The sequence below is a fragment of the Dipodomys spectabilis genome, unplaced genomic scaffold (genome assembly GCF_019054845.1).
Source record: "Dipodomys spectabilis isolate Male_0828 unplaced genomic scaffold, ASM1905484v1 ptg000499l, whole genome shotgun sequence".
Classification (NCBI taxonomy): domain Eukaryota; kingdom Metazoa; phylum Chordata; class Mammalia; order Rodentia; family Heteromyidae; genus Dipodomys; species Dipodomys spectabilis.
In genome coordinates, this window is record NW_024871176.1 from 3363302 (window position 1) to 3389216 (window position 25915).

Consider the following 25915-nt stretch of genomic DNA (forward strand, 5'->3'; position numbering starts at 1 on the left):
GCATGCTAGGCAAGCACTCTACCGCTAAGCCACCTTCCCAGCCAGAATTGATGTTTTGTGCCAGTCAGTCACTGATAAGGTGGCAGAGATGTCAGTGGCATCAACGGTGTTGGATTTTCTTTTGGTGCTGATGCTGGGGCTTGGCCTCAGGACCTTCGCTGTCACTTTCCCCTCATGGTTGGCGCTCTCACTCGAGTCACATCTCCAGTCCAGTGTTACATATTTTTGGTGCCAATCCTGGGGCTTGAACTCTGGGCCTACGTGCTGTCCCTGAGCTATTTTGCTCAAGGCCCACATGTTTACATCCAGTTTTTGGCAGTTAATTGGAGATAAGAGTCTCATGGACTTTCCTGTTCAGAGTGGCTTCAAGCTGCCATCCTTAGATCTCAACTTTTTTGTGTAATGTTAGTTTTTACATGCCACCATTCCTTCTGTTTTTATGAGTTCACCTTGTAAGGATAGATTTTCATTCTCTTTTAAGCTCATAAGTTTGTGAATTCCTGTTTTATTCCATTGTCATTGCTCTCATCATTTATTTTGTTACTTAATGTTCTTTTAGGTGTGGCTTAGGGAGACCCTTTGTTGGTGTCCCTTTGATAAGCCTCATCTTTATTTGAGTACCTCCTTACTTTATAATACAACAGTTTGTTCCAGGATGTTGGAGTTGTTAAGATAGAAAAGAATGGGTTAGTTAAAAACATTCATGGAAGAGTCTGTAGATGGTATGTTTAGGTGAAAGGACATCCCAAACTATGGACTCCGTCACTATAGAATATGGCTTATGGTTGGTAAGTTTTCATCATCTCGAAAGACCCTACCCCTTAAATATCTCTGTTTCTTATTCTGAACTTCAGTTCCATATCCTGAGATTTGGAGTAGATGTACAGCTATTTTAAGAACTGACTACTCTTAGTCAGTCAGTGTTTGGCAATTCTCTCCTACTGGAAAATGAGGCAGACCAGAATCTTTTTATATGAATGAATTTTGAGACAATTGAAATAGTTTTTTTTTTGCTGAGAAAATAATAATCAAGCTCCCTTTACTATATTTTATCTGGATACCTTGAGGTGATTTTTTCTTCTTTTTCTTTTCTAAAGTGCCACTTCTGGGGTTTGAACTTAGGGTCTGGGAGCTGTCCCTGAGCTTCTTTTACTGAAAGATAGCATTCTATTACTCGAGCCACAGCTCCACTTGTGGATTTTTTGGTTGGTTAATTGGAGATAAGAATCTCATGGACTTTCTTTAGATGTCAGCCTTCTGAGTAGCTAGATGTGAGCCACTGGCCCTTGGTGAGAGCATGAGATTCTTGTGAAAAACTATGCTAATTCCTTTGTTCTGTTGAAAAATGTCTGTGCCACACTTTAAGTTTTATGAATTACAGTCACCTTTCTTGTGAGGCATGAACACATTTTAAACGGTGGTGGCTGGGGCTCTTTACTCACTGTCAACAGAAATTGGAAAGGCTGATGCCCACTAGCTGTGATTCACATCACTTGCTCTAACTTTTATTTGTTTACAACACAAACTTCTTGAGATACATTTTGTTATCCCTTTTCTTGATAATTTTCTCTTAGAATTTTTTTCTACTCATTTGAAGTAGACTGACAGTGTGAGTTTCTGGGGTGAAAATAGGAATTAAGGTTATCTAAATAGATCACAAGGATTGTATTCCTTAGAGGGTCTGCACTTCTTGAACCAATGTTTTCTTTAGTGTGCATATAACAGAAGCTTCTGTAAGGCATATCTATTTATCTAATATGTTTAATTAAAAGGGAATTCACTTACCGCTTTGGGAAGCTCTTATTTATAAATTAATCTTTATAAAAGGCTACATTTACTAGGGCATACAGAATGATGCCACTGAAGCAATTTATTACAAATAATTTCATCATAGAAATTAACACGCACTGTAATTTTCACAGTGAAGAAGACCATTTCATTTCATGTTACTTTATTGGTGTTGAGGTATTACTGTGTGGATGCTGTGTAGAATTGTTTAAATTATCAGGTAACTTAACATTTAGCACATACTTTCATGTTCTCATTTCTCTTGTAACTCTTCAATAGTTGCCCTACACTCTATTTATTATACATCTAGTCAGAGTCATCCATCCATTAAAACACAAAAAAATTACTGCCATGAATTTTTCCATAAAGGTATTAGGTAGCACATGTTAACATATTGGGCTATGATTTCACATATTTTTCCAGGGGCACACACACCTACTAGTCTATTTCTTCTTTGCCTTCATTGACAGGAAATACTTTAGGTTTTGGCGTTGCCACTTAATTGTGTGACATGGCCCAGTCAGTCACTTGGGCTTGCTGATACCTTTCATTTACTTACAAAGGGTTGTTTGATTAGCACAGTACTTTTCTCATTATAAGAACTCAATGGATGATTAATTGTTTGCTAAAAGAAATTTAGTAAAATGATACTATTTTTAGTGTTGGAAAAAGAACTAAGAGCCACATAGCAAATTCTAGAATCCCATTTCCTAATATCCTTTTTATATAGTTGTAAGTTCTTTGGACGTTTTTGGTATGTGAACACAGATTTCCAGAAGAGCTTTTCTGTCTTGAGAGAATAGTTAACATTAGAAAGTCTTTTTTTACACTGAGCAGAAATCAGTTTTCTTCATCGTAATCCTATCTGGGCACGGAAGGGATCCGGTATAACTCATCTAACCCTGCTTCCATGTGGTAGCCTGTGCAGTATCAAACCTGAGTGGGTTCCCCCAGTTTGTAGTTATTATCATATAATGTTGAACTTTCTGCCTTTGTGTCAGCCTTCTGTTAAGCCCCATTTCCATTTTGGTTGCCATTGGTCTGCTTTAAGATTGTGTGAATGTGTCTTTGATTATTGCTGTTTGCCTGTGTCATCAGTCAGGATAGCCTAAGTATACTGCATTAACAGAAGAGCTGAAAGATCCTCCCAGCTCACACCAGTAGAGGTGCATTTCTTGCTCGTGTTACAAATCCACTATGAACCATTGACCACAGCACTGCTTTATGTCCTCCTCTCAGGTCCCCTGCTAAAGGGTCCTCTGTTTCACACAGACTTCACTGTTACTTCCGTTCAGAAGTATTGCATGCCATTTCTGCCACTTTTTTTTTTGGCCAAAACATTCACCACAAATTGAAAACCAAGTAGAAATTGTCAGTGGAAGAAATCAAAATCAAATGACCGAGTGTGGTGACATGATGGGAAGAGATGGCATATACTTGGGGAAAGAATTTATCAGTAATACAGAAATTGAGTATTTCCCTTTGCTTATAACCTGTTCTCCAAACAGCTCCTTATGATGTGACTGAAACACAAATGTTTCTGAAATACAAGCAAAGATAGGTTTATGCATGTTTTTTTTTCATCCATCCATCCACCCACTAGGTCTTGGACTCAAGGCCTCTCACTCTTGCTTGGCGTTTTTGTTCAAAGCTGAGCCACCAGTTGCTCAGCTATCTGTTTTCTTTTTTCTTTTAAACATTGAGCCATAAAATACCCTTGATGATGAAATACTATTAATTTACTTGTTACTAGCAATTTGGCTTGACTGTCTACCTTCTTCCCTTCCTTATTTTATATATCCTTCTCTCCTCACTTTCTAAAATGCAGTAGTTCAGATTGGTTTTGTTTTGTTTTTGTTTTTTGTTTTGGATCTAGTCGTGGGGCCTGAACTTTGGGCCTGGGCGCTGTCCCTCAGCTCTTCAGCGCAAGGCTAGCGCTCTACCACTTGAGCCACAGTGCCACTTCCAGCTTTTTTCTTTTTGCTTATGTGGTGCTGAGGAATCGAACCCAGGGCCTCAGGCATGCAAGGCAAGCACTCTACCACTGAGCCACCTTCCCAGCCCAGTTCAGATTGTCTTTTTAATTTAGTGAAATTTTGTTCTGTGTTAATAGTGATTTTTCTCAAAGGTCACTCTATTCTAAGTTTATTTGTATTATACTTATCAATAATAGAAAAGTACTTTATGAGTAGATTATAGAAAACATTTTTCAGGAGTTTTTTTCATTTGACATTTTTGGATTATGCACGCATAATGCTTATTTCTCTTATTATAGTTGATAGAAGTTTTCATGATATACCAAATCTTTATTATATAATATTATAATGAAATAAAGCTTTAGTTGTGCATTTTGTAAAAGACAGAAAATGTGTGCACTTAACAAATCCAGCATTGTAAATGGACTAATGAAAACCTTGCTTTTTAGTTTTTGCAGACCTACTTAAAATGTCTAGTTGTTGAAATACTACCAAGTTGTCATTATATATGCTAGTATAATTTAATTGTCCTAAGGTTTTAGAATAAAATACATTTGCTTATTTGGATGGAAAGCAGTTTTTTTGTCCTCTAAACTTGAAGCCATTGCAGACCGAGTCTTTGGAATCTTCAGTGCTCTATAATGTCCATGCTTACTCAGGGAGACTTTTGTCTGTGGGCAGAACTGGAGATGAGAGTCTCACAGGCTTTCCTGCCTGGGCTGGCTTCGAACCCTGATCCTCACATCTCAGCTTCTTGAATGGTAGGATTACAAGCATAAACACTGTTGCCTAGCTTGCCTCAAAGCTTCTTGGTTTGCCAAGAGTTAGTGTTTAGAGTTAGTATTTTATTTGGAGAGTAAATAAAAATGTGGAGAAAACTGTAATTGCAGTTAGGAAAACAGTAAGGTACTTAGAAAATTCTAGCTTTCACAGTTAAGACATAGTGATTTTGTCGAGTTTATCATCAAAGGATCACTGAGTAATGGCCATGGCTGTGTGGCTTAGAGTTCTGAATACTACACATCTTTACTGGAGAGCAGTGAAGAAATGATAATACAACATTGCCATAATGAGAGTCCTGGGGTATAATGTGGTAGCACATACTAGAAATGAATAACCAGCAAATTCCCATTTTATTGAATGCCATAAGTTCTTTAGTAGAAGCAGAAGGATGAGCCTTTGGGCCTATAGTGCAGTACTTTAAAGTATAAATATTATAGAAACAACTGACAGAAAGCAAGTGTCTTAATTGTAAATGTATGAAAAGAAATCTGCTTATTTGAGTCAGATATTCTATTGATTTTATACTTTCAGGATAGGGAAAGAGTTAACTCGTGTGTGTGTGTGTGTGTGTGTGTGTGTGTGTGTGTGTGTGTGTGAGAGAGAGAGAGAGAGAGAGAGAGAGAGAAAGAGAGAGAGATTAGAGAAAGGGATTAGATACTAAACATTAGAAACTAGAATAGATATAGTTCTGTGGAATTGCAATAGAATGTACATTTCAGGTGAGGTTAGGTCTGTAAAAGAGCCTCACCTTACAGACTTTTCAGAGCTGATGGGAGTAATAGGGCTTACCTGCATCCGCTAGAGTACAATAGCACCTGTTGGGCAAGTGCAAAGTCCTGTATTCAGACCCCACAGTGTTCCCTGCCCAGGAATCCAAATGCTTTCACAGTAATTCATTTATGAGATGCATCCCATTGATTTTAGAAATGAAGAAGTGGAAATAGTTGTATGTCCCTCCTTTATGATCAGATTAGATATATGATCTTGATGGCAGCTCTGTGACATTTTCTCAGTGCCTCAGCTACAAAATTTGGCTGTCAAACCCATCCCTTACCTCATTACAAGAAGTGATACACTGTGCCTGGACATGATGTGGTGGTGCTTTATGGACAGTGTTACTGGAGTAAAGAACCTGATACCAAACTCTGGAGTTGTAAGAAGAGGCAATTTAAAAGATGCTTTTGCTGGGCCTTGTGACTTAACTAAAGTCCCCCAACTTTGTATCTGTGCCCTTGGATCTGATCAACTCTTGATCTTGAGCTCTAAGAAAGATCCACTGATCAGCATTCTGTGTAACAGCAAACTGCCTGATAGGCAGCCCTTTCCTAGCATGTTAGAGAAAACTGCCCAAAACTCAGGAGAGCACCTAGTTCTGTTTTGTTCCAGTGATAAAGCAATTCCTCCAAGGACAGAGACTGAGCTTTTACTTGACCCATAACCTGAAGCCATGCTTGTAACCTGGGGCTGTTTTAATTATGTGGATCATTTTCACCTCTGCCCCCAATGTCTGCCTCTGAAGATGGTTAAAGATGTACTCTAGTGCTATTTTCCCATAGCTGTCAAGGAGTAAATATCCTTTCTCTATCCTTCACCATATCTCTCTATTTGGCCTATGGGGGAAAATCAGTAGGGAATTGAGGACTTTGAGCTTAGTATCTAAAAACTTGGTCTTGATTGGGATTAACTACTGGTATGTAGGCTAGCTAAAAATAAGTCTTTTGGCTAGCGATGGAAACATTTTTTCAGTTTTGCTTTGTACTTGCTTCTTGTTGGGTGGGTGTTCTGTAATTCTTATCCTAAATTTAATGGCATCATCTAGTCTTTAGGAAGCATGCTTGTATAAATTTCAACTTAGGAAATTAGGTTGAATTAGTTGAAAATAATTTTTACCCTTTTGAACAAGAAAGATTGTTTCCTTCAGAATAAAACCAGATGAAGCCAGTGACATTTTGAGATAACAATGTCCTAAATTGACTCTACCCAAAGTGAGTTACATGGTGGCCAGAAGAAACTACTGCCATTTACTAACCCGTTTAACCTGTAATGAGTTGGTTGAGAGTTTGTGAACTATTTCCATTCTTGTTGATGGTGTGGAAATTACAGAGACAAAAGCCATGAGCAGAATTGCCTGAATATTGAGTAAAGGATTGCTAGATAGCTCTTTTCCTGGGAGGAAGAACCTTGTCTAGAATTATATGCAGCATTTTGACAGCTTTTCTTAACAAAATATGTGTCATTTCATTGAGTGGTGTTAAGAGATTACTATATTTCATGAACTTCAAAATGCACACTTCCTTCACAAATTTTATTTTATTTTTAAATTACAGATATTTTTTATAATCAGTGACATCTCACAATTGGCCAGATGGCATTTAGGTTGTAAAAGTCATTTGCCTGCACATGAGTGAACTTGGTTTTAACGGTGTTTTTGTCACTTTAGCTAAATTGTTGAGCACTATTTGTGTTGTAAGAGTTGAGTTCAATTACTATTTAACACGTCTTCTAAAGCTACCCTGTGATTTGACAGTGAAAGCCAATCACACACATGGCATGGAAATGGAAGTGAGGTATAGCTTGTCTAGGAGGAAAGCAAGTACTTACGACTGAAGATAACAATCAGGAGTCCTCATCTTCTTGCAGAGGCAAACTGATTTGCTTTCCCATACCCTCTAAAGGAAATGCCCAAGTAGATGACTCTGTTGTGTTTTTGTTACTGAGATCTATGCTAAGGATCATAAGCCAAGCCAAACAAATAGAGAAACAAATTTAAGGCCAAGAAAACAACATTAAAACTTGCAAGATAGATCCTAGTGGCTTGGAAGAATATTCCTGAGGAAATAGTATGTTTCTGACATCATGTTTCTAACATTTTTAATGACATAAGAAGGGAAATAATGCAGAAATGTGATTTGAAGTAATTCCAAAATGCAAGGAATTATGGAACTAACTGGTTTATTCTGATAGTTTTTTCCCCATGAGCATAATTTTTTTAATTGTAAAGGTAATATGCAAAGGTGATACTTCTTTGAAGTAAATATAATGTAAAAGTTTTGTAAATTTTTGACAGTTTATTTGCTGATATCTGTCTCTTTGTTGGTGTATCTCACCTGAGATTATTCAGTGACTTGCTAATTTAGTATTGAACCTATAAAAGTAATTCTTGATATATTTATTGTAGGTGCCTAATGGATAAGAACTTCGTTAGGATTGGGAAGTGGTTTGTTCGACCCTATGAGAAGGATGAAAAGCCAGTCAACAAGAGGTGAGGCATTTTACAGTTCTCTTGGTTTCCTTTATGTGATCACAACTCTCTTTGGGACAAGTTGGGTGAGATCAGGGTATTTATTTCTTAGTTATGTTAATGGTTTTATACTAAAATAGATCCTGGTTCATAGTGGATCAAATACTGGATTGTTTTGTTGGCTATTAAAAACAGGACTACAAAGTTGATTGTCTTTATATGCACATTTCAACCACTTATTATTACATTGTTTGGAACTGGACCATTATATATAATTCCCACCCTCCCTCCCTCCCTCCCTCCCTCCCTTCTTCCCTCCCTCCTTCCCTCCTTCCTTCCTCCCTCCCTTCTTCCCTACCTTCCCTCCATACTTCTCTCCCTCCCTCACAGTACTAGGATTGAATTCAGGGCATCAGGCTTTGTTGAGCAAGGCTGGTTTTCTGCCACTTGAGCCACACCTCTACTTCTTGATTTTTTTCTGGTTAGTTGGAGATAAGAGTATCTTGGACTTTCCTGGCCAGGGTGAGATCTGAGAATCGTGGTTTGAAGCCAGTCCAAACAAGAACTTTTGTGAGACTCTTTTTCCAATTAACTTCCAAAAAGCTACAAGTGGAGCTGTGATTCAAGTGGTAGAGTACCAGCCCTGAGCAAAAAAGTCAAGGAACAGTGTCCAGGCTCCAAGTTAAAGCCCTAGGATTGGTGTTTGTGTGTGCACAAGTTCACTAAAATGTTGAACATTATTTAGTATGGATTGATGACCCATCCCCTCCCCTATTTTCCTTTCCCCCTATTAGCTCCTCTTTTGGTTAACACAGTCTCTGACTAGTGTAAAACCTGGACAATGAATTACTTCTTTAAGCAGTCCTAATCTCTTAGCCATCATTTGTGGTATGGGTGGGTTTAAGTTCAGCCCTTAATACTGAATATGCCTTCCTGCTGGGTGCTGCTGTTATAGAGAAGTCTTTCCTTTGAAAGAGATCATCAGGTTCCAGAAATTGTTTTCAGTGTGTCATGTGAGGAGCAGAAGTGGGAAAATATTATAGATCAGAGTTTGATATCTGAACCTTTTCATCAGTTGAATGGAACTTAATTCAGAATGTTAATTAAAAATATGTAATATATTCCAGGACCAATCATAGGCAAATATTCAAATAATACCAGCCACCTTGGAAGCAGAGATCAGAAGGATTGTAGTTTGAGGAAAACGCAGTAAAAACAGTATTTTAGGAACTCAGTGCATGTATGCATGCCCTACCCTTATATGAAACATATATAATATCTAAATTTGCTTTGTCTACATCGGGGAAGTTCTATAAGACGGAAGCTTAGATTAGCTATGAAATTAACTGAGGCTATAGACTGATATTATTCTAGTAATGACTGGAAAATTATAATATTTTGTTACAGTTTAATAGTTAAAAAATTCCAGAGCCTTGCTTAGTGTGGTCTAGGAAGTTAAAGTCTTTTAAAAGCCTGCATGGGTTGGGAAAAATCTTTAGAGAAACCTATCTTTCCTTTGAGGGTCCCTTTCAGAATTTTCAACAATGTCATTGTGATTCATGTACAACTTTTCCCAGATATTCTCGCCTCCTTGGTTCTGTAGATTTTATCAACATGGCTTGTTTTCAGTTGGTGCCTTTTGTATTCTCTCAAGGAATTTTAGCATTGACTATCTACAGAGTAATCTTGTTAACTTTTTTATTCTAGAGCATATTCAACTCTTAGGCAATTGAGCATAACCTACACTCTGACTAGTGTTAAGATGTATTTTTGTGGTGATCTCTGGTGGTCTCTAGCTTCTCTGTAGGAGGTTAATCAGTTGGCATCTCCCTTCCACTTCAAGAGAAGGCACCAGCAGAAAGGAAGTTTATTTCCTAGAGCTGGCAGCACAGATTTGGATATATACTGAAAGACAGATTGCAAAGGTAGGATAAAACGTTGAGATGTTCTGTAATATAGTGTCACTGTGGAAATTGTAAATTAGAACCAGCATTTGCTGAGATGCCAGTCTTTACTACATATCTGCAGCTTTGTATTATTTTCTTTGGTTTTATAGCTTAGGAAATAGAGTCTTAGAGAACTATGTTATACTAGAGTATAGAGGAGGAGGAGTGTATTTAAAAGCAGAGAGGAGGGCCTTGGCAAACCACTCACAGTGATTTGAGTCTCAGTACTCCACGGCGGTCCTGTGAGATTCATTAGGGGTGGTAGTTGGGACAGATCCCTAATTCTCAGGAAGGAGATTGAGAGCCAGAGAACAAGTAACATGTCCAAGGTCACAGTGTTTGTAAGGAGTTCGGAACAATCTAATACCTAGGCTCCTGCCTTAATCTTAGCAAGTAAATCAATTCTTTCTCTCCTCCCCCCACCTCCCCGCTACCCCAAATGGAAAGGATAACAAAAGGGTAGAGTGTAAAGGCTTAATGTGAAGAGTGAAGTAGTTAAGAAACAAAAACAGTGATGTTCATCTTTTCAATCTGGGCCTCTGTGGGCTCTGAGTAGTCTAGCTGTGAACAATAGAAAAACGGTACAGACCCGGCACCAAAAGAGAAGACTGCCTGGACAGCAGCCTAAAGGCTTTGAAGGAGATTCCTCACCATCTTTTATGACCCCTGCGTGTACTGCGCTGCTCTAAGCGGGGTATTTAAATGCATAAGTAGGAGGAAGAATGAGGCTCCCATCTAAGCACATTCTCTCAATTAATAGGCAGTGGCTGCTGTGTACTTGCCCCAAGGACTGAGCCAGTTCTGCTCTGTCACGGGCTCCCTTGTGGTGACCACGTGCTCTGTCTTCCCTAGGAGCTATTAAGCTAGCAATTTTTGGTGCAGTCAAATTTGAATCTTTTAGTAAGAGGAACAGATCAGTGGTATGAAGAGGTGAGGCTGTTTCCTGAAACTTTGCTTAAATATTTCAGTGACTGTATCTTAATAATAAAGGAAAATATGATTTCTTTTGTAGAAAGAATTTATTTGTAACACTTAGCCAAACATTATCCATTATACACGAGGCATAAGAAAAAGAACATCCTTTTAAAACTTGAAAATTGGGCATATTTTAAATGGTAAAAAAGACTTCTAAGATTTAATATTTAATAATATGTTTTATTTGAAGGATGAGTTGGGGAGAAAACTATAAATAGAGAAATGTGTATTACTAATAAATTATGAAAAAGCTGCTTTGGTAACTACATGACCCTATTATTAGTCACACAAAACGGGGAAGAAAGTGCAGTAGTGCACCTTATTTTTTTCTGTTATAGGATGAATGTTAAACTGGAAAGAAAACTGTTGTATCCAGACATGTCTGCCATTATAGAGATAAGCGTTGGAATTATTGTTTAGAGAGAGAAAGAAATGAAACAATAGCCTAACCTTAGCTGAGGCATACTTTGTATGATATATAAGGTTTAAAAAATCATGTGACCGTTTTGCAAAGTGTTCTGATAAAACAGGCATTTATTTGCTTTTTCAGTAGTAGGTTTTGGGCCTTTACCTATTTTGTCTTTTTATTCTTCCATTTTTCTTCAAAACATGCAACATTTTCAGAACTCTGAGTTTTTGGTTAAGTATATGTTTTTATAAGGTGGGAATTAATTTAGTAATTAAATGGGCTCTTTTACATTTGTTTAGTTCTTCTTGTTCTTTCGTGTTTGATGGATGTACTGAATGATGAAAGATCACTGGGTAAATGGAGCTCATTTGATATAAACCCTGAATGCCCAGTGGGAACAGTCTCTGACTTTCCTAAGAGAGTTAGAGTGTTGGGCTTTCTCAGGCCATACAGGTAGATGAGGCCTGGCTACAGATCTTTTTTCTCTTTCTAATTAGTTGTGTTTTCTCTGCTGTAGAACATTGCCTTCCTTAATTTAAGTTGCTGGAAAAAACGTTTAACTTGGTGCTTAATAAAAGTACAAAGGTAATACACTGGAAAGGTGGGGAGTTTAGAAGGCAGTAAAGAGAGAAAGTAAAGTCCCTTTTTTGTTTTCTATCCCACTCACCGAAAGTATGAATGGTCTAGCACAGTTTTTGGAAAGAGTCAGATACTGGATTTATACGATTTTACTTAAAATCTACCACAAAATTAAGCAAAATCAAATACTCCCCAATTTAATACAAATTCCTACTCACCAAGCTATTTATTTTAAACTATTCAATACTATTTCCCCCTTTGTTATGAATGTTAATTGTGCTTACTGCTATTTTGTTTTTGATTTTGTTTCTGTTGGTGGTGGGGCCTGAATTCTGGGAGTGGGCACTGTCCCTCAGATCTTCAGCTCAAGGCTAGCTCTTTACCACTTGAGCCACAGGTACCACTTCCGGCTTTTTCTGCTTATGTGGTGCTGAGGAATCGAACCCAGGGTCTCATGCATGCAGGGCAAGCACTCTACCACTGGGCCATCTTCCCAGCCGCTAACTACTATTTTATTTTTTAAAGAAATGACTCCTAATTTTCTTGTTACTGGAGTTGGAAGGACCTGTGATGTAAGACAGTTGCTTTATGTAAGAGCTCCCACAGTATTTAATTCCACTTAGTGGTATCAGAATGTAGATTTCTGTTTTTTCTTATTGCCTTCAGCTTACTTTGAAAGCATGTTTCATATGTATATTAAAAAGAATCTCTATAAAATGTATGAGCTAATACAAGCATGCAGCTGGTTCTTGAGTATTTGGATTGTAATAATTTTATTCTTGACCATATGTGATCAAGAAAATAAGAGGGTTGGGTCTAATCAGTTTTAAGGACTTTTCTCACAGTAAATGTCCATAATTTTGGTTTGGTGCTGTCAAGGGGATGCTGAAAACCTAGCTGTTTATCTTTCGGCTCAAGAAACAATTGTGCTCAATAGCTAATTTTGACTGCATTTCCCAGCAGAGAGTAGTCTTGCTTGCTGCGTTATTTGGTGCACTCTAGCTCCAGCTTTCCTAGATTGCTTATTCCAATTCAAGGAAAATTTCATAAATGTAGGAAGTTATGCAGTGGAGCCAGGATTGAGAATAAACATCTGTAATCCTAGCTGCTCAGGAGACTGAGATCTGAGGATTGCAGTTTGAAGCTAGCCTGAGCAAGGGAAGTTTGTGAGATTCTTTTCTCCAGTTACCAACCAAAAAGCCAGGAGTGGAGCTGTTGCTCAAGGGGTAGAGTCCCAGTTTTGAGCAAAAAACTAGGGGACAGCACCCATGCCCCAGCATTGACTTGTATGTGTGCATGCATGCATGCACACACACACACACACACACACACACACACAATGTAATCTCATACTTTTGAGATCAGATCATGATTCCGGTTGTGTATATTATATTGTGTATATTCCGGTTGTGTAAATTATAAGCCTGTTTCTCTCTGGTCCTAGGATAGTATGGCTGGAAATGCAGTGTGGAACAGAAAAGAAGATTGTAGTGGTAGTGCTTGTGGTGGTCTAGTTTGAGTGGGATGATGTTGGCTGGCCCAGACTAGGTGTGAATCTAGCCATCACCTTGACATAAACTAGGATGCAGTTTGCCTGTCAGCTGTGCAGCTTTGCTTGTACAGATGGGACATTTATGGGCATGCCATGGCTTTAAAAATTCGTCTCAAGCATTCTTGCTTCTTTCTTCACTGTTCATGTAATAGAGTTGAAAACAGGGCATCAAGGGTCCCTAGCAAGAATATCTGCAGTGACAAGACTGCTGGTTCTTCAAATAGCAAATCAGGAAACTTGCTTAGAAGCCATCTTAGCACATAACAAATGCTAGCTTAATTCACATTAAATCAAATAAAACGTGGAAGTTGTAAACTTTATTAAGTTAAATTGCCTGAGATGTAAGGAACTACTGATTGTATTTCTGACTGATTTCAGCTCACTAATTAGATTTACAGATTCAAAATGATAAGTGATATTTAAGAGGATCATTTTAAACATTAAGTATTGTTACTAGTTTAGAATATTAAAAGATGTAGAAATAGTCTATATGTCCTGTAAATTAGAGTAAAATAAAATAATATCAAATCAGCTTTGAGACTTGATAGTAGAAACCCAGAAAAAATTTTATAACACTCTCAGTGTTTGCCAGTTAACTGGGGTAGAAGGAGGGCAGAAAGGTTATTACTTGACTTTGTGCTATTTTCTTTGCCTTCTATTGGCTGATACTGAGCTTGGATTTTGATGTTGGCCTTTGGGGAATACTTTATGTTAATTTACTTGAAATGCACATGCTTTTTGAATAGACAGTATTGACTCTGTCTGAAAGTTCATTTTAATAGCAGGGTGCTCTATTTAGAAAAACAAAAGTTATCTTTTTGTTATGACTTACTTGGTTATCTGGAATCAAGCTAAAACATGTTAAGACTTAGGCAATAACCAGTGGGATGATCTGGCCTTGTCTATACTATGGGAGAGAATGAATTCTAATTACTGGATGTTCATTAGTTACTGATTTCTAAGCATATGACTCTATACTTGCTTTGACAACACATATACTAAACAAATGACTCTCACTTTATCAAATACGTTTAGCACTGTGACCTCTTGTGTATTCCACTAGGCCTGGCATATTGATTGACATAGGGTATCACTCACATTTTACCTGGGCTGGCCTTGACCCCCCCAGATTGCAGCCACCTGTGTATTGCAATTCCATGTGTGCACTCTTTTAAGTTCAAATTAACCTCAAACTCAAAATATTTCTGCATCAGCCACCTAAGTGTTAGGATTATAGGCAAGTATAACCCCGCTTGGCTTTTGAAGCACTTTTATAATTATTATTTTGGTTCATAAAATTTCATCTGTTTTCAGAATTGAAACTCATCTAGCTATTAAAGGTCTTAATCTACATTGAAAAGATGACATTGAATTATTAGTGATTGTCTTCTCTGAACCCTTGTATTTTCCAGTTTTATGCAAAGAACATATATTACTTCATTTCAAAATAAAACTGAGTTTTAAACAAAATAAATTAGTAAACTTATTATACAACTCTATATTAATAAAGTTACACCTCGGTATTTTCTTTTAAAAATCAGCGTCCCTATTGAAATGGCACAGTATACCTCATAACTATGTATAATTAATTCTTACTTAGAAATAAAAACACATTGCAAAAATAAATATAAAGTGCTTGAAAGACCGCAATGCTAAAATAAAAGCAACAGGTAATTATCATAAACACATTAGATACAGGTGCTGTGGGCATAATTCCTGAGCAGAGCGTGAATAAAGCACTGGGTTGAATTCCTAGCACTGCTAAATATGTACAAGCATGCATTACAAATAAAATAGATGGTATTAAAAATAAATTCATTATTAGACATTTTTGTGTTAGTGTGTTGGTTGTTAGAAACAGTTAATACATATGAAATAAAGTTTTAATTGTCACTTGACAAGGAATGTTTTCATCTGCCTAATACTTAAAAGAAACTATTAAGGAAATAAAAACAAGATTGTAAAATCAAGCATTGGCCATACTAGTCCACTGTTGCTGTGTCAATGTCAGTAAATCACAGGTTTCTGAGAAGGGAAACAGCTTTGCAGAAAGAGAGCTAGGAGATCCATGTTATTTTCACCTAGTAATACCAGTTTCTTTTTTTGGGGGGCGGGGAGGGGGGAGGTGGTTGGTTGTAGTTCCTGAACTCTGAGTGCTGTCCCTGAACTCTTTTGTTTAAGACTCTACTACTTTGAGCCACAGCTCCACTTCCTGTTTTCTGGTGGTTAGTTGGAGATGAGTCTCATGGACTTTTTTTGCCCGGCTGGCTTTGAACTTTGATCCTCTGAGTAGCTAGGATTACAGGCATGAGCCACCAGCACCCAGCTGTAATATCACTTTTGATAAGTGGTATTGCAGAAAAACCAGAAAAACGTCTCTTCCATAGGTGTTTCTAGTTGTATTATTTATAATTAATCAGGAACTGGGAAACCTGGTTTTCAGTAGCTAAGCAAAAATATTTGCTAACATATGAATTTGTATTTTTTTTTTTTGGTTGGTTGTGGGGCTTGAACTCTTAGCCTGGGTGCTGTCCCTCAGTTCTTCAGCTCAAGGCAAGCGCTCTACCGCTTGAGCCACAGTGCCACTTCTGGTTTTCTGAGTGGTTTATTGGAGATAATAGTCTCATGGAGTTTCCTGCCCCGGCTGGCTTTGAACCGTGATCCTCAGACCTCAGCCTTCTGAGTAGCTAGGATTACAGATGTAAGCCACGGATACCCGTTTATGAATTTGTATTTTGATAACTCAATTTTTTTGATTACTACCTAAAGTATAGGTAATCAAGAATTCAAAATGTACCTAATGCTTATATTACTATGGAATAATTTAGTTTATAAGGCAAATCTGCTTTCTTCCCTTTCTTTACCCGTAAAAGAAGATAAGGGACAAAGTGGTCTCTGATGCTTAAATCTATTGCAGTATGTGAGCTGGGAGCTGCGGGAGGTGATAGGTTCTTGAAATTGTGTTTTTGTGGCCAAGGAGTCTCCTTTTCCCTTACAAATGTTAGCCTGGTGACTGATACGTTGTGTAGGGTGTCAGTAATGTGCTGGAGAATGAATTATTCTCTAGTTTGTGATGATTTTTGGAGGAGGGAAGATGACACAATAAATAAGTAAAGAACAAGTAAGATTCCTTTCTAGTAAGTTTCAGCATATGAATAAAATAATAAATATTTTTTTTTGTTGTGTGTGTGATTTGGGGCAGAGGAGGAAAGATTAATTTAGGTTCATGGTTCCAGAAGTTTCATTCCACGGGCACATCTAATAATTGAGGTTTTACCCCCATAAATTGGTGGTACAAGGAGGCTGCATTGTGGTATTCCATATGTGCATACAATGAGCTGTGAGTCAGTTTACCCCTCTGTCACTGTCTCATCCCTCCTTCTTCCTCCCTTGTTCAAACAATTTCAGTAGGTTTCATGTTCTATTTTATACCTGATATAAAGTACTTCGATTATATTTATACCCTCTTTCATTCCTCCCTGTTATCTCTCTTCCTACTGGTACTCGCCGTCCAACAGAACCAATTACACCCTCCTGTAATTCATTTTCTTTAGTGTATATTGTGAGTACAAAGATGTCTCACTGTGGCCTTTCACCTATGCCTACATTAGCCCTCTCTCTTGCTCTCTCACCACCTCCTTTCCACCCTCTATTATTGAGCCATTGTCAGTGCCTTTCCTTATTGCATCTGTTCTCACAAAGACACAACACTCTAACATTCTCTTATTTTCTTCTCTCTAATAACATATTTATTGAGCATTATGTATTTTCAATTATTATTAATAAATAAAGCTATTTTCAAAATAGGTAATAATTTTCCTGAGTTGATGAATGCAAAATTTATGGTAGAGAAAAGTTAAGTAATTTACCTAAAGTTATACAGCGGATAGTCTGAGCAAGGCCATGCGGCCCCAGAGCCTGCTGTCTGACGTGCTTCTTCCCAGAAGCCTCTTAATACCTCACCGAGCTGGCCTTGGCTGGAGTCCAGTAGGCACTTGTTGAGACTGGGTGTTCTGGGCAAGTACGTGAACCAGGCAGGGCTTTGTCAGGCAGTTCACATACTAGCTGGGCTGGGGAGCCCAAGGCATTTGAGAAAACTGGTGAGGACTTGAAGAGTGAAGGGAGTTGGCTAGGTAACCTCTGCTAGGGACAAAGCTAGGATTGTTCTCAGTGGAAGGTTGGTTCTGCCAGCAAGTCTTGGTTTCTACTTATAGCTTTAATAGGATTCCTTTGGTTGGCATTAGCTTCCATATGGGCTCCTGAGTTTCTGGTTTTATAGCACCTGGTTAGTGGCTTGTTGTGAGGAAGGTATTCAGATGGGGTGAGACAGAACTTTCTTGTGCAGCACCCTTACCATCCCTGGGAACTAGATTGTGATTGTAATGCTGTGTTCTGAGTGTCTTGGCTCTTGTGGCAGGTCATTTCTCAGAGTCCACAAATTGTGACTCTCACTTAACCTCCTTTTTCCATTATTAGACTTGCATATCTTGGAAAAAATTCTTTAAGTGTGTACCACCACAAGTCTATAAAGAGTGAAGCTCATATGGTATGTGGTTGGCCACCACAGTAGTAGGCAGGCCTTATTTTGGGAGAGTGACAATTGAGGCCTTAACAATGGAAATGAAGAAGAGTTCAGATCCAAAGCATTGACATTCTACAAAGCACACAGGAAAGTCAGCTCACGGTGGGAGATAGAATTCAAATTTCTTATTCTGAGAATATCTCTTGTGAATTCTAAGGCAACAAATAGAGACAGCAGGGGTCAGAAAGCAAATTTATAAGGCAGCACTTCAGCTGTTCTGCTTCCCACAACATTGTCAGTATCTTGCCCTCCATCCTTGGGTGTGTTGAGTTAGTTCTTATGAGTTTGAAAATCTTAAACAATATGCCAGAATTGTCAGGAGTGGCTGGCAGTGTTACCAGCAGATATGTGATTATCAGCTGAATGCACTTTCAGGATCTTATTTTAACAGCTATTTATTTTTACTGTTCTTCAGAAGAAAGCTGTCTATAATTGTTGATTTCTTAGGTTTGTTTTAATATTGATATATATGTAGAAAATTAGAAAAATAAATATACAATCATTGGGGTTTTGTGCTTACCTTTTTTTTTAACTTACATTTAATCAAAATTATTGATGTGAATTTTCTCTATCCTGCTTAGAGCCTTTTGATTTCCCACCATCTGAGTTACCAGGTGTACTCTTAACAGGCATAAGGACTATCAAATTTCTTTTCCCAAAGCATAAATGAAATGGCAGACTGTTAGAATTGTTGGGCTAAGTAAGCTTTCCTTTTATAATCTCCAAAGGTGTCTCTATTGTCTTTGCACGCGCACATGTGTGTGTCCACATGCATGTATGTGTTGAAACCAGGGCTTTAACTCAGAGCCTCAGTTTTATTGTTGGCTTTTTTTTTGTTTGCTTTAGAGTTTATTTCATTTTTACTATAACAATTTGAAGGTTGAAAATTAAGAAACAGGCCTTTTGATATTTTAGTATGGATAAAAATTATGTTTCTATAGGAAATTCTAAGAATTTTTAACATTTTTATAACCGTAATATTACAGAATTCTCTTAGTTTAAAAATGTAACAACATAGAAGTGTATTGAGGAAAAGTTTCAACAGTACTTTATGGGAACTTAAGGTAAAGCATTTTGTCTTCAGAAAATATGACATGTAATAAGAAAGGTTAAAGATGTAAATCCAGTTTTACTCTTTAAATCCTGTGAAAGTACATCACTCATCCTTACTATTTTCCCGTACAAGATATGAGAAAGAACTTTTCTTTACATAGAGAGTGAATTGTTTTCTTGGATCATAGTTCATGTTAAGGAAATGCCTCTTTGTGTTAGTATTTTATTGAAAAATAGTAATATGCTTCTCAGTAGAAACTATCTTTCTTAAAACTCTGTTTCAAAAGACAGGGCAGAGTTGTCATGTAGCTTCACCCACAACCTTACTTATGTAAAAGAATGGAGATGTGTGATTGACTGAGTCTGACTTAAAGTAGCTTTTACAAATACATGCTTGTCTGCTCTTCTGTTACTCTCTCCTTCATGCTCATTTAGAAGCATATTCTGCAGAATTATGTGCTTGTATAGCTGCTTCTTACATACTAGAAAGTACTTTAGTTGAGCAGAAAAACTACAATGATGGACTGTTTTCTTTCTGCCTTTGTCCGGGGCTGCAGTAGAGCAGCTGTCATTGTTTTGCACAGTTCTGTTTTTCTTCCAAAACTGCCTGTGGCAATTTGTACTCATACTTTATTACCCAAGGGCTTTGCAAGCAATAAAATAATGTATCTGACTACTTAATGGCCTGATGCGATTTCCTTTTCAGAGAAGCAGCAAAGTAGAAGACTCCTTTCACTTTTCCTCTTCGCTGACCAAGCAATGTTAGGCCTGTTGGGACATGTTTCCTGATGTGTTGCCAGAATGCAGATGATCCCACTGTATTGTAATTGATTCTTACCAACTGTTTATAAAGCAGAGCTCAGATCTGCTCAGAAATAATATTAAATGCTCTGCATGTATTCTTGCTTGGTAGAAAAATTCATGATGTGATATACTTAATATACTTTTTGAACTATGCCTTCAGGTCATATTGTAAGAAATCAATATAATATCAGATAGGGAGAGTGAAGTAGTAACTTTTTTTTTTTCCAACATATGCACACCATCTTGTCCATCTTTTTTTTTTTTTTTTTGCTATCTTTTAAAAATATATTTCGTAAGGATTTACTTTAGTTTAATAAGGTTGAGAGAGAGAGAAACATTTCCTGTTCCCTTTGCAATGAAGGTTAAAGACACTCCTCTCCCCATCTTGTTTTCTGAGATGAAGTCTCCTTAACCTTTTTTTTTGTAACCCAAGCTAATCTTGAACCTCAATTCTCTTATCTCTGCCTACCAAATAGCTGGGATGACAGGTACACACTGTCACACCCAGATGAGATGGGGTACTACAAGGGAAGGGGCTGTTCTTTTGCCAACCTAGTACTCTAGAAGGCTACATTCTTTGTTTTATTCCTTAAGAGTGTCAATGGCCTTGTTATTGTGATTTTGCTTTAACAAACTTGCCTTTGGGCTGCCAGCAGCTCACTGAAGTGACCATAAGATCTTGGCTTTAAAGTCTGTGGTGCTTATTTAGTGCAGTTGTCTGCTTATGGAGCTCATCATTGTCATTTCAGATATTTAATGAAACATATTAAAGTTGGTAAGTTAGCTCATTTTAAAGGGGCCATGACATTTTCTAAAGGCCATCTCAGTTGTAAAATTCATTACTTTGTGACATTCATTGCAAGGGCTACCTGAAAACATAGTTAAAATATTGGTCTAAATGAAAGGAAGTATTTGCCATCTAAAGAACCAACTTCTTCCATGACCATGATTTGACTCCTTAGACAGTGATTATAAGTTTATCTGTGGTGTGTTTCCCTCCCTCCCTCCCTCCCTCCCTTCCTTCCATGCTGGGGCCTGAACTCAAGGCCTGAGTGTTGTCCCTGAGCTTTTCACCCAAGGCTGGTCTGGTACTCTTCCTCTTGAACCACAGCTCCACTTCCAGCTCTCTTCTGGTTACTTGGAGATAAGAGTCTCTTGCCTGGGCTATCTTTGAACCACAATCTGTAGATCTTGGGGTTCTGAGTAGCTAGCATTACAGACATGAGCTACCAGTGCCCAACATATAAATTTATTTCAACATGTTTATCCCTCCTAGGCTTTTACTCTGAATTTGGCTTGGCTTTTATTGTGGTGCTGCATACATTGATCCAAGGGAAAGTGAGTTCAGTGATGCTTGGGATATAATATTTTCTGGAGTAGGGGTTGCTTTGAGAATGCAAGATCTTTGGTAAGACACATCTGGAGTTCAAGCATGACTTTCTTATGTGACTGTGGGCAAGTTACTTCTATTTTCTCAGTCAGCATAATAATATGATACTTGAATTATTTGAAAATTGAAGGAGATTTATATTTAGAACACTTAGAATAATGCCCAGAGAAGTAAGCGCTCAGTAAATATTAGTTATGATTAGTATTTCATTTCCTGGGATGTTTTTCTTCTTGAGCTTCCAGTCTTGTATTATTTGAATTTGAAAAATCCTTTAGGCCCAACTTTAGTCCTAATTTCTGCACCAAACTTTCTGTTTGGAATGATCTCTTTCTAAATCTTGTATAAATCCTAATTGAAGGTAAATGTAACTATATAAATCTTACTTATATAAAACTTTTCCTCTGGCATTTATCTGTACATTTTATTATATGCATTGCTAGTTTTAAGTTTCTTAAAAATGAGATTTTTTTTTTTGCTGCCTAATTCCAAGAATCTAGAAGTCTCCCAATAAAAAGTAATTTTTATAATAACAATAATATCAAATTGTAATTAGTACCCTACTTATCTTGATTTCTTACTCAGTGCCTAACACACAGAAATTGTCTTTTGTAAATCTGTTTCCTAGAAAATGTGTTAGGCTTTATTCAGTGCTTTTTGCAAAATATTAATGATGAAGCTTACCTTACCTTATTTAATAGATTGTCCACCGTCTTGTTGAAATGTACACTGAAGACTGAATTTGAAGTACACTGAAGACTCAATTCTTCATGCATGGATTATTTCTTGTAAATTCATATTTGTTAATTTTGTGAGCCTGATTGGCTTCTCCGGATCACCAGTTCTCTATGCCACTGTCTCTTCTGTCTCTGGGTGTGTCTCAGAGGTTGAATACACAGCAGGCTGTGACGTTGGCTTAAACAAAACAAGAACGGGATGGTTAGTTTGTCAGAACTGTGTAGTGAAAACTAGATTTTTCCTCACCATTAGTGAATTTTGCTTTTACCTGGCTGAAATTTGTAAAGGCCTGGTGCTTTCCAACCTCCCCGCCCCCCCCCCCCCCCCCCCAATCTAAATAGACGTAACGCCTTTTTAGAATGAAATCAAGGCATTTTTTCAGTAGATATTGACAATTGATCTCTTTAGCATACATAGCTCAATTAAAACACTGGAGCAATTCTTCCATTGGTGAATACCTTTAGCTTTTATGTCCTATAGAACCAAAAAGATTCCTGATGGCAAAACTGAATTTTTGACCTAGCAAGAGACTACTTATAGTCATATTTTACCTGGTGACACTTTCTCTCATCCTTTGTATTTCTTAAATGAGTATCATCATCCATTTAGTTTGACCTTGTTTCTCTGTCCTGTGTATCAGATCATCTCGTTGAACTAACAAAGCACCACCACTTTGAATTCTAATCCTTGCCTTTCAACCCCTCCTTCACATTGTCCTTTAACCATAAGAAACTTGTCTCTTATGAAGTATACTAAGGAAGGTTATTAACACATAAACTGTTGCGGACTGCGGTGTCTTAAAGTTTTGTGGTTGTTGTTGGCATGTGAATTCTTCACCTCTTTTTAGATACTAGGAGCGTGGTGTTCCAGCCTGTTTGTTGCCTTCACATCAGTCAGCTGAGTTGCTCTCAAGTGGCCCCATATTTCAGTGCACTTTGTAGCTTAGTTTAATTAGAATTAAAATTTCAGTTAGATTTTAAAGGAGATTGCATAGACCATTTACTGTCAAGGAGAGTAAAGCTATATTTCTAGTTTTAAAAACCAGTAAAGTTAATTGAATTAAACAGTACTTAATTAAATTCTCTTGTTGTATATTAGCAAAACATGTCTCTTATTAAGCTGTTATACAGTATCCTTTAGATTTTAATTCTGTTGGAATTCCTGAAGATGTAGATGAATTCCTAAACAATCTTATTTCCTTAGGATTTAACTTTATAAAACTGATGTCCTGTTACTTTATGTGTGGGTTTTATGCATTTTTGTTTATACATTTAGGTATACTGTTAAATATTTAAAGAATGAACATTTCTGCAGTTTGAAGACTGTAAATTTCCTGAGCTGTAAACCTAAGTGGCTCCTGACTAAAAATGGAGCCTAATTTAGTTTTGTAATATTATCACTTGCATAAAATTTTATTGTCATTTAAATGCTCAGATGTGTGTGTGTGTGTGTGTGTGTGTGTGTGTGTGTGTGTGTTTCTAGTTGTTTTCTAAATCCGCGCACTGTCTGGACAATAGGGCACTGTTATTGGTAAAGTTGTGCTGTACTTTGGACCATGAAGGAGTGCTATTCATCTCTGGGTTATAATTTCAGTTTCTATTGTACTTCTCTTATATAAGCCTTGGTTGAAATTCACTCAGTTGATTTCATGGCCATTTCCACTCGACAAACTCTTAGAATTTTAGTCTCAGGTATTTTCATAATCAGTGTTTATTTTGCTTTCTTCAATTAGAGTGATATAGGAGACTGAGTTTTCTTTTTCTTTTTTTTTGGAGGGGGGTCCGGTCATGGGGCCTGAACTCTGGGCCTGGGCGCTGTCCCTCAGCTCTTCAGCTCAAAGCTAGCGCTCTACCACTTGAGCCACAGCGCCACTTCCGGCTTTTTTCTTTTTGCGTATGTGGTCCTGAGGAATTGAACCCAGGGCCTCAAGCATGCAAGGCAAGCGCTCTACCACTGAGCCACCTTCCCAGCCCTAATGCTAAAATTTTAAGTGTTTTCTCTAGCAAATGGGCTAGTTATAAATGGCAGGGAAATTAATTATTAGATAAATTATGTTCTATTAAATATTTATGCGTATTTGTTGGGTTTTAGACTAAATTGTATAACTCTTTAAAATTGTAATTAATTATTTTAATTTTGGTCTTGAGAAATATGTTCATCTATAATGGTTTATGAGCAGCTATCTGTACGTACTTTCACAATCATGACTTAAAAGCTGAAGCTCTTCCAAAAGAACAGTTGCTAACACCTAAAAATAAAGGTGGTTCTGTTACATCTTTGTTTGGATCTATAATAGAATTCCCCTGAAAATAGTAACATTCTCTATATGAAAACATGTTAATAATTTAACTGTTCTAGCAGTAGTCTCCTAGAAAGTGCCTATCTGTAGGAAAACCACAGACTTGTTTGATATTGGGGCAAAAAACCACCTGGTCGTTTCCTTCTGCTGAAGTGCAAATGTCCTGTCTTACTATGATTCCTTTGCAGTCAGTGATTAAGCAGGTCTGATACTGAGACATGAACTGTCCCTTGGGAACAAGGTTTAAGTAAAAATAATGGCAATACTACTAGATTATCCATTGTCTTGTTTCAGTTTTAAAATAGCATAAAAACATAGATTATAACAATAGAAATCAATAGTGGTAATGGCTGTTTGTAACTTAGATACTTCCTCACCTCAGTTAATAGGCTTACAATAAGCTTGTGAGTCAAATATGGATAACTTAGGGCCTCTTCTCATTCCCCCGCCCCCTTCCCTCCCAATGAAGTATGCCTTGATATGCTACCAAAAAAAAAGAATACGTCTTGGTCCATTTACTTCTAGGATGTTGTGTTCTAATAGATTTTGTTGTTTTCCTTTTCGTGAGGTGGAGGGGTACTAGTACCAGGTTTTAGAGTCAGGACTTTGCACTTACCTTTAGCTTTCTTGCTCACTGCTAGTACTCTACCAACTGAATCATGTTTTCAGCCCAGCTTTTTTCTGGTTACTTGGAGATTGAGTCTCTCAGAATTTTCTGCCTGGGCTGGCTTTGGATTGGGATCCTCTAGGCCTCAGCCCTATAAGTAGCTAGGAATATTGGTATGAGCCACTGACATCTTACTGTAAAGGAAGCTTTTGATGGCTTCACTGTCAGTCGTTATACTAGCCTTCTAACAGTTGGACTCCTCTCTCTTTGCTCTGTACCTCATTCTTCTTCTGTCCTTTATCCCCTGTCCCCCCCTTCCAAAAATGTATAGTCAATGAAAGAAAAAAAGGCAAGAGGAGCTATAATAAACCCCGTGTTGGATTGTGACAAGAACTGTTAGTATGAACCCCTATTATTAAAATATATATACAAATGGATAATAATGCAGTATGTGTGTGTGTGTGTGTGTGTGTGTGTGTGTGTGTGTGGGTGTGGGTGGGTGGGTGGGTGTGAGGGGGGGAGAGGGAGGGAGGGAGGGAGGAAGAAGGGGTATGTGTTTTGTTGGCCTGTCCGTGTAACTAGATCTCTGAGGCACCCAATACCACCCTGCTGATGTGAGCATCCAATGACCAGTTCTTGCTTTCTAAATAATGTTTTCAATCAAAGGAGCTAGGGTTCCTTGGCAAAATGGATGATTCCAGAGTGTGCCAGGTAAAGTGAGTGCTGAACCTGGCTCACTTTATGTTGCTAGAGAATAAGGAAGTGCTCAAAAAGTGAGGCCATGCCCAAAAGGCACCAAATCACTCTGAGGGAAGTTGGGGCTACTTCAGTAACAAAATAAAGACTGGTTTTAATTTTTTTTTTAATATTGTAGTCACATTCCCCTTCTCCTTACCTCAGTCCCAGCCAGCCTTTTCCTTAACTTCTCTGTGTCTGTGGCAGAGTATATACTTGTTCAGCAGAAGGGATGATAAAAGGGCAGGGACCAGGACGTCCTGTGTGCTGTAACCCAGCCACATACTCCCTCCTATGCCCCAACTGTCAAAAGGTTCATGATCTTGTTTCCAAGACTGTCCCACACTGATTCTAGAAAGCAAATATAATATTTTCCTTCTCACTATCTGAAAAGTAGTCATTGAAATAGAAGCACATTTACTAATCAGATATATAGGGTCTCTTACCACATGTGTGGCACA

At 37.7% G+C, this 25915-nt stretch overlaps 1 protein-coding gene across 2 annotated transcripts in view; it reads left to right on the forward strand.

Moving 5' to 3' along the window:
- Positions 1–25915, forward strand: part of Med13l (mediator complex subunit 13L) — a 198195-nt gene that overhangs the window by 98969 nt on the left and 73311 nt on the right. For both annotated transcript variants that reach the window (XM_042669550.1, XM_042669551.1), the window contains exon 4: positions 7726–7809. In XM_042669550.1, coding sequence (XP_042525484.1) covers positions 7726–7809 — 84 coding nt within the window. The remainder of the gene's footprint in view (positions 1–7725; positions 7810–25915) is intronic.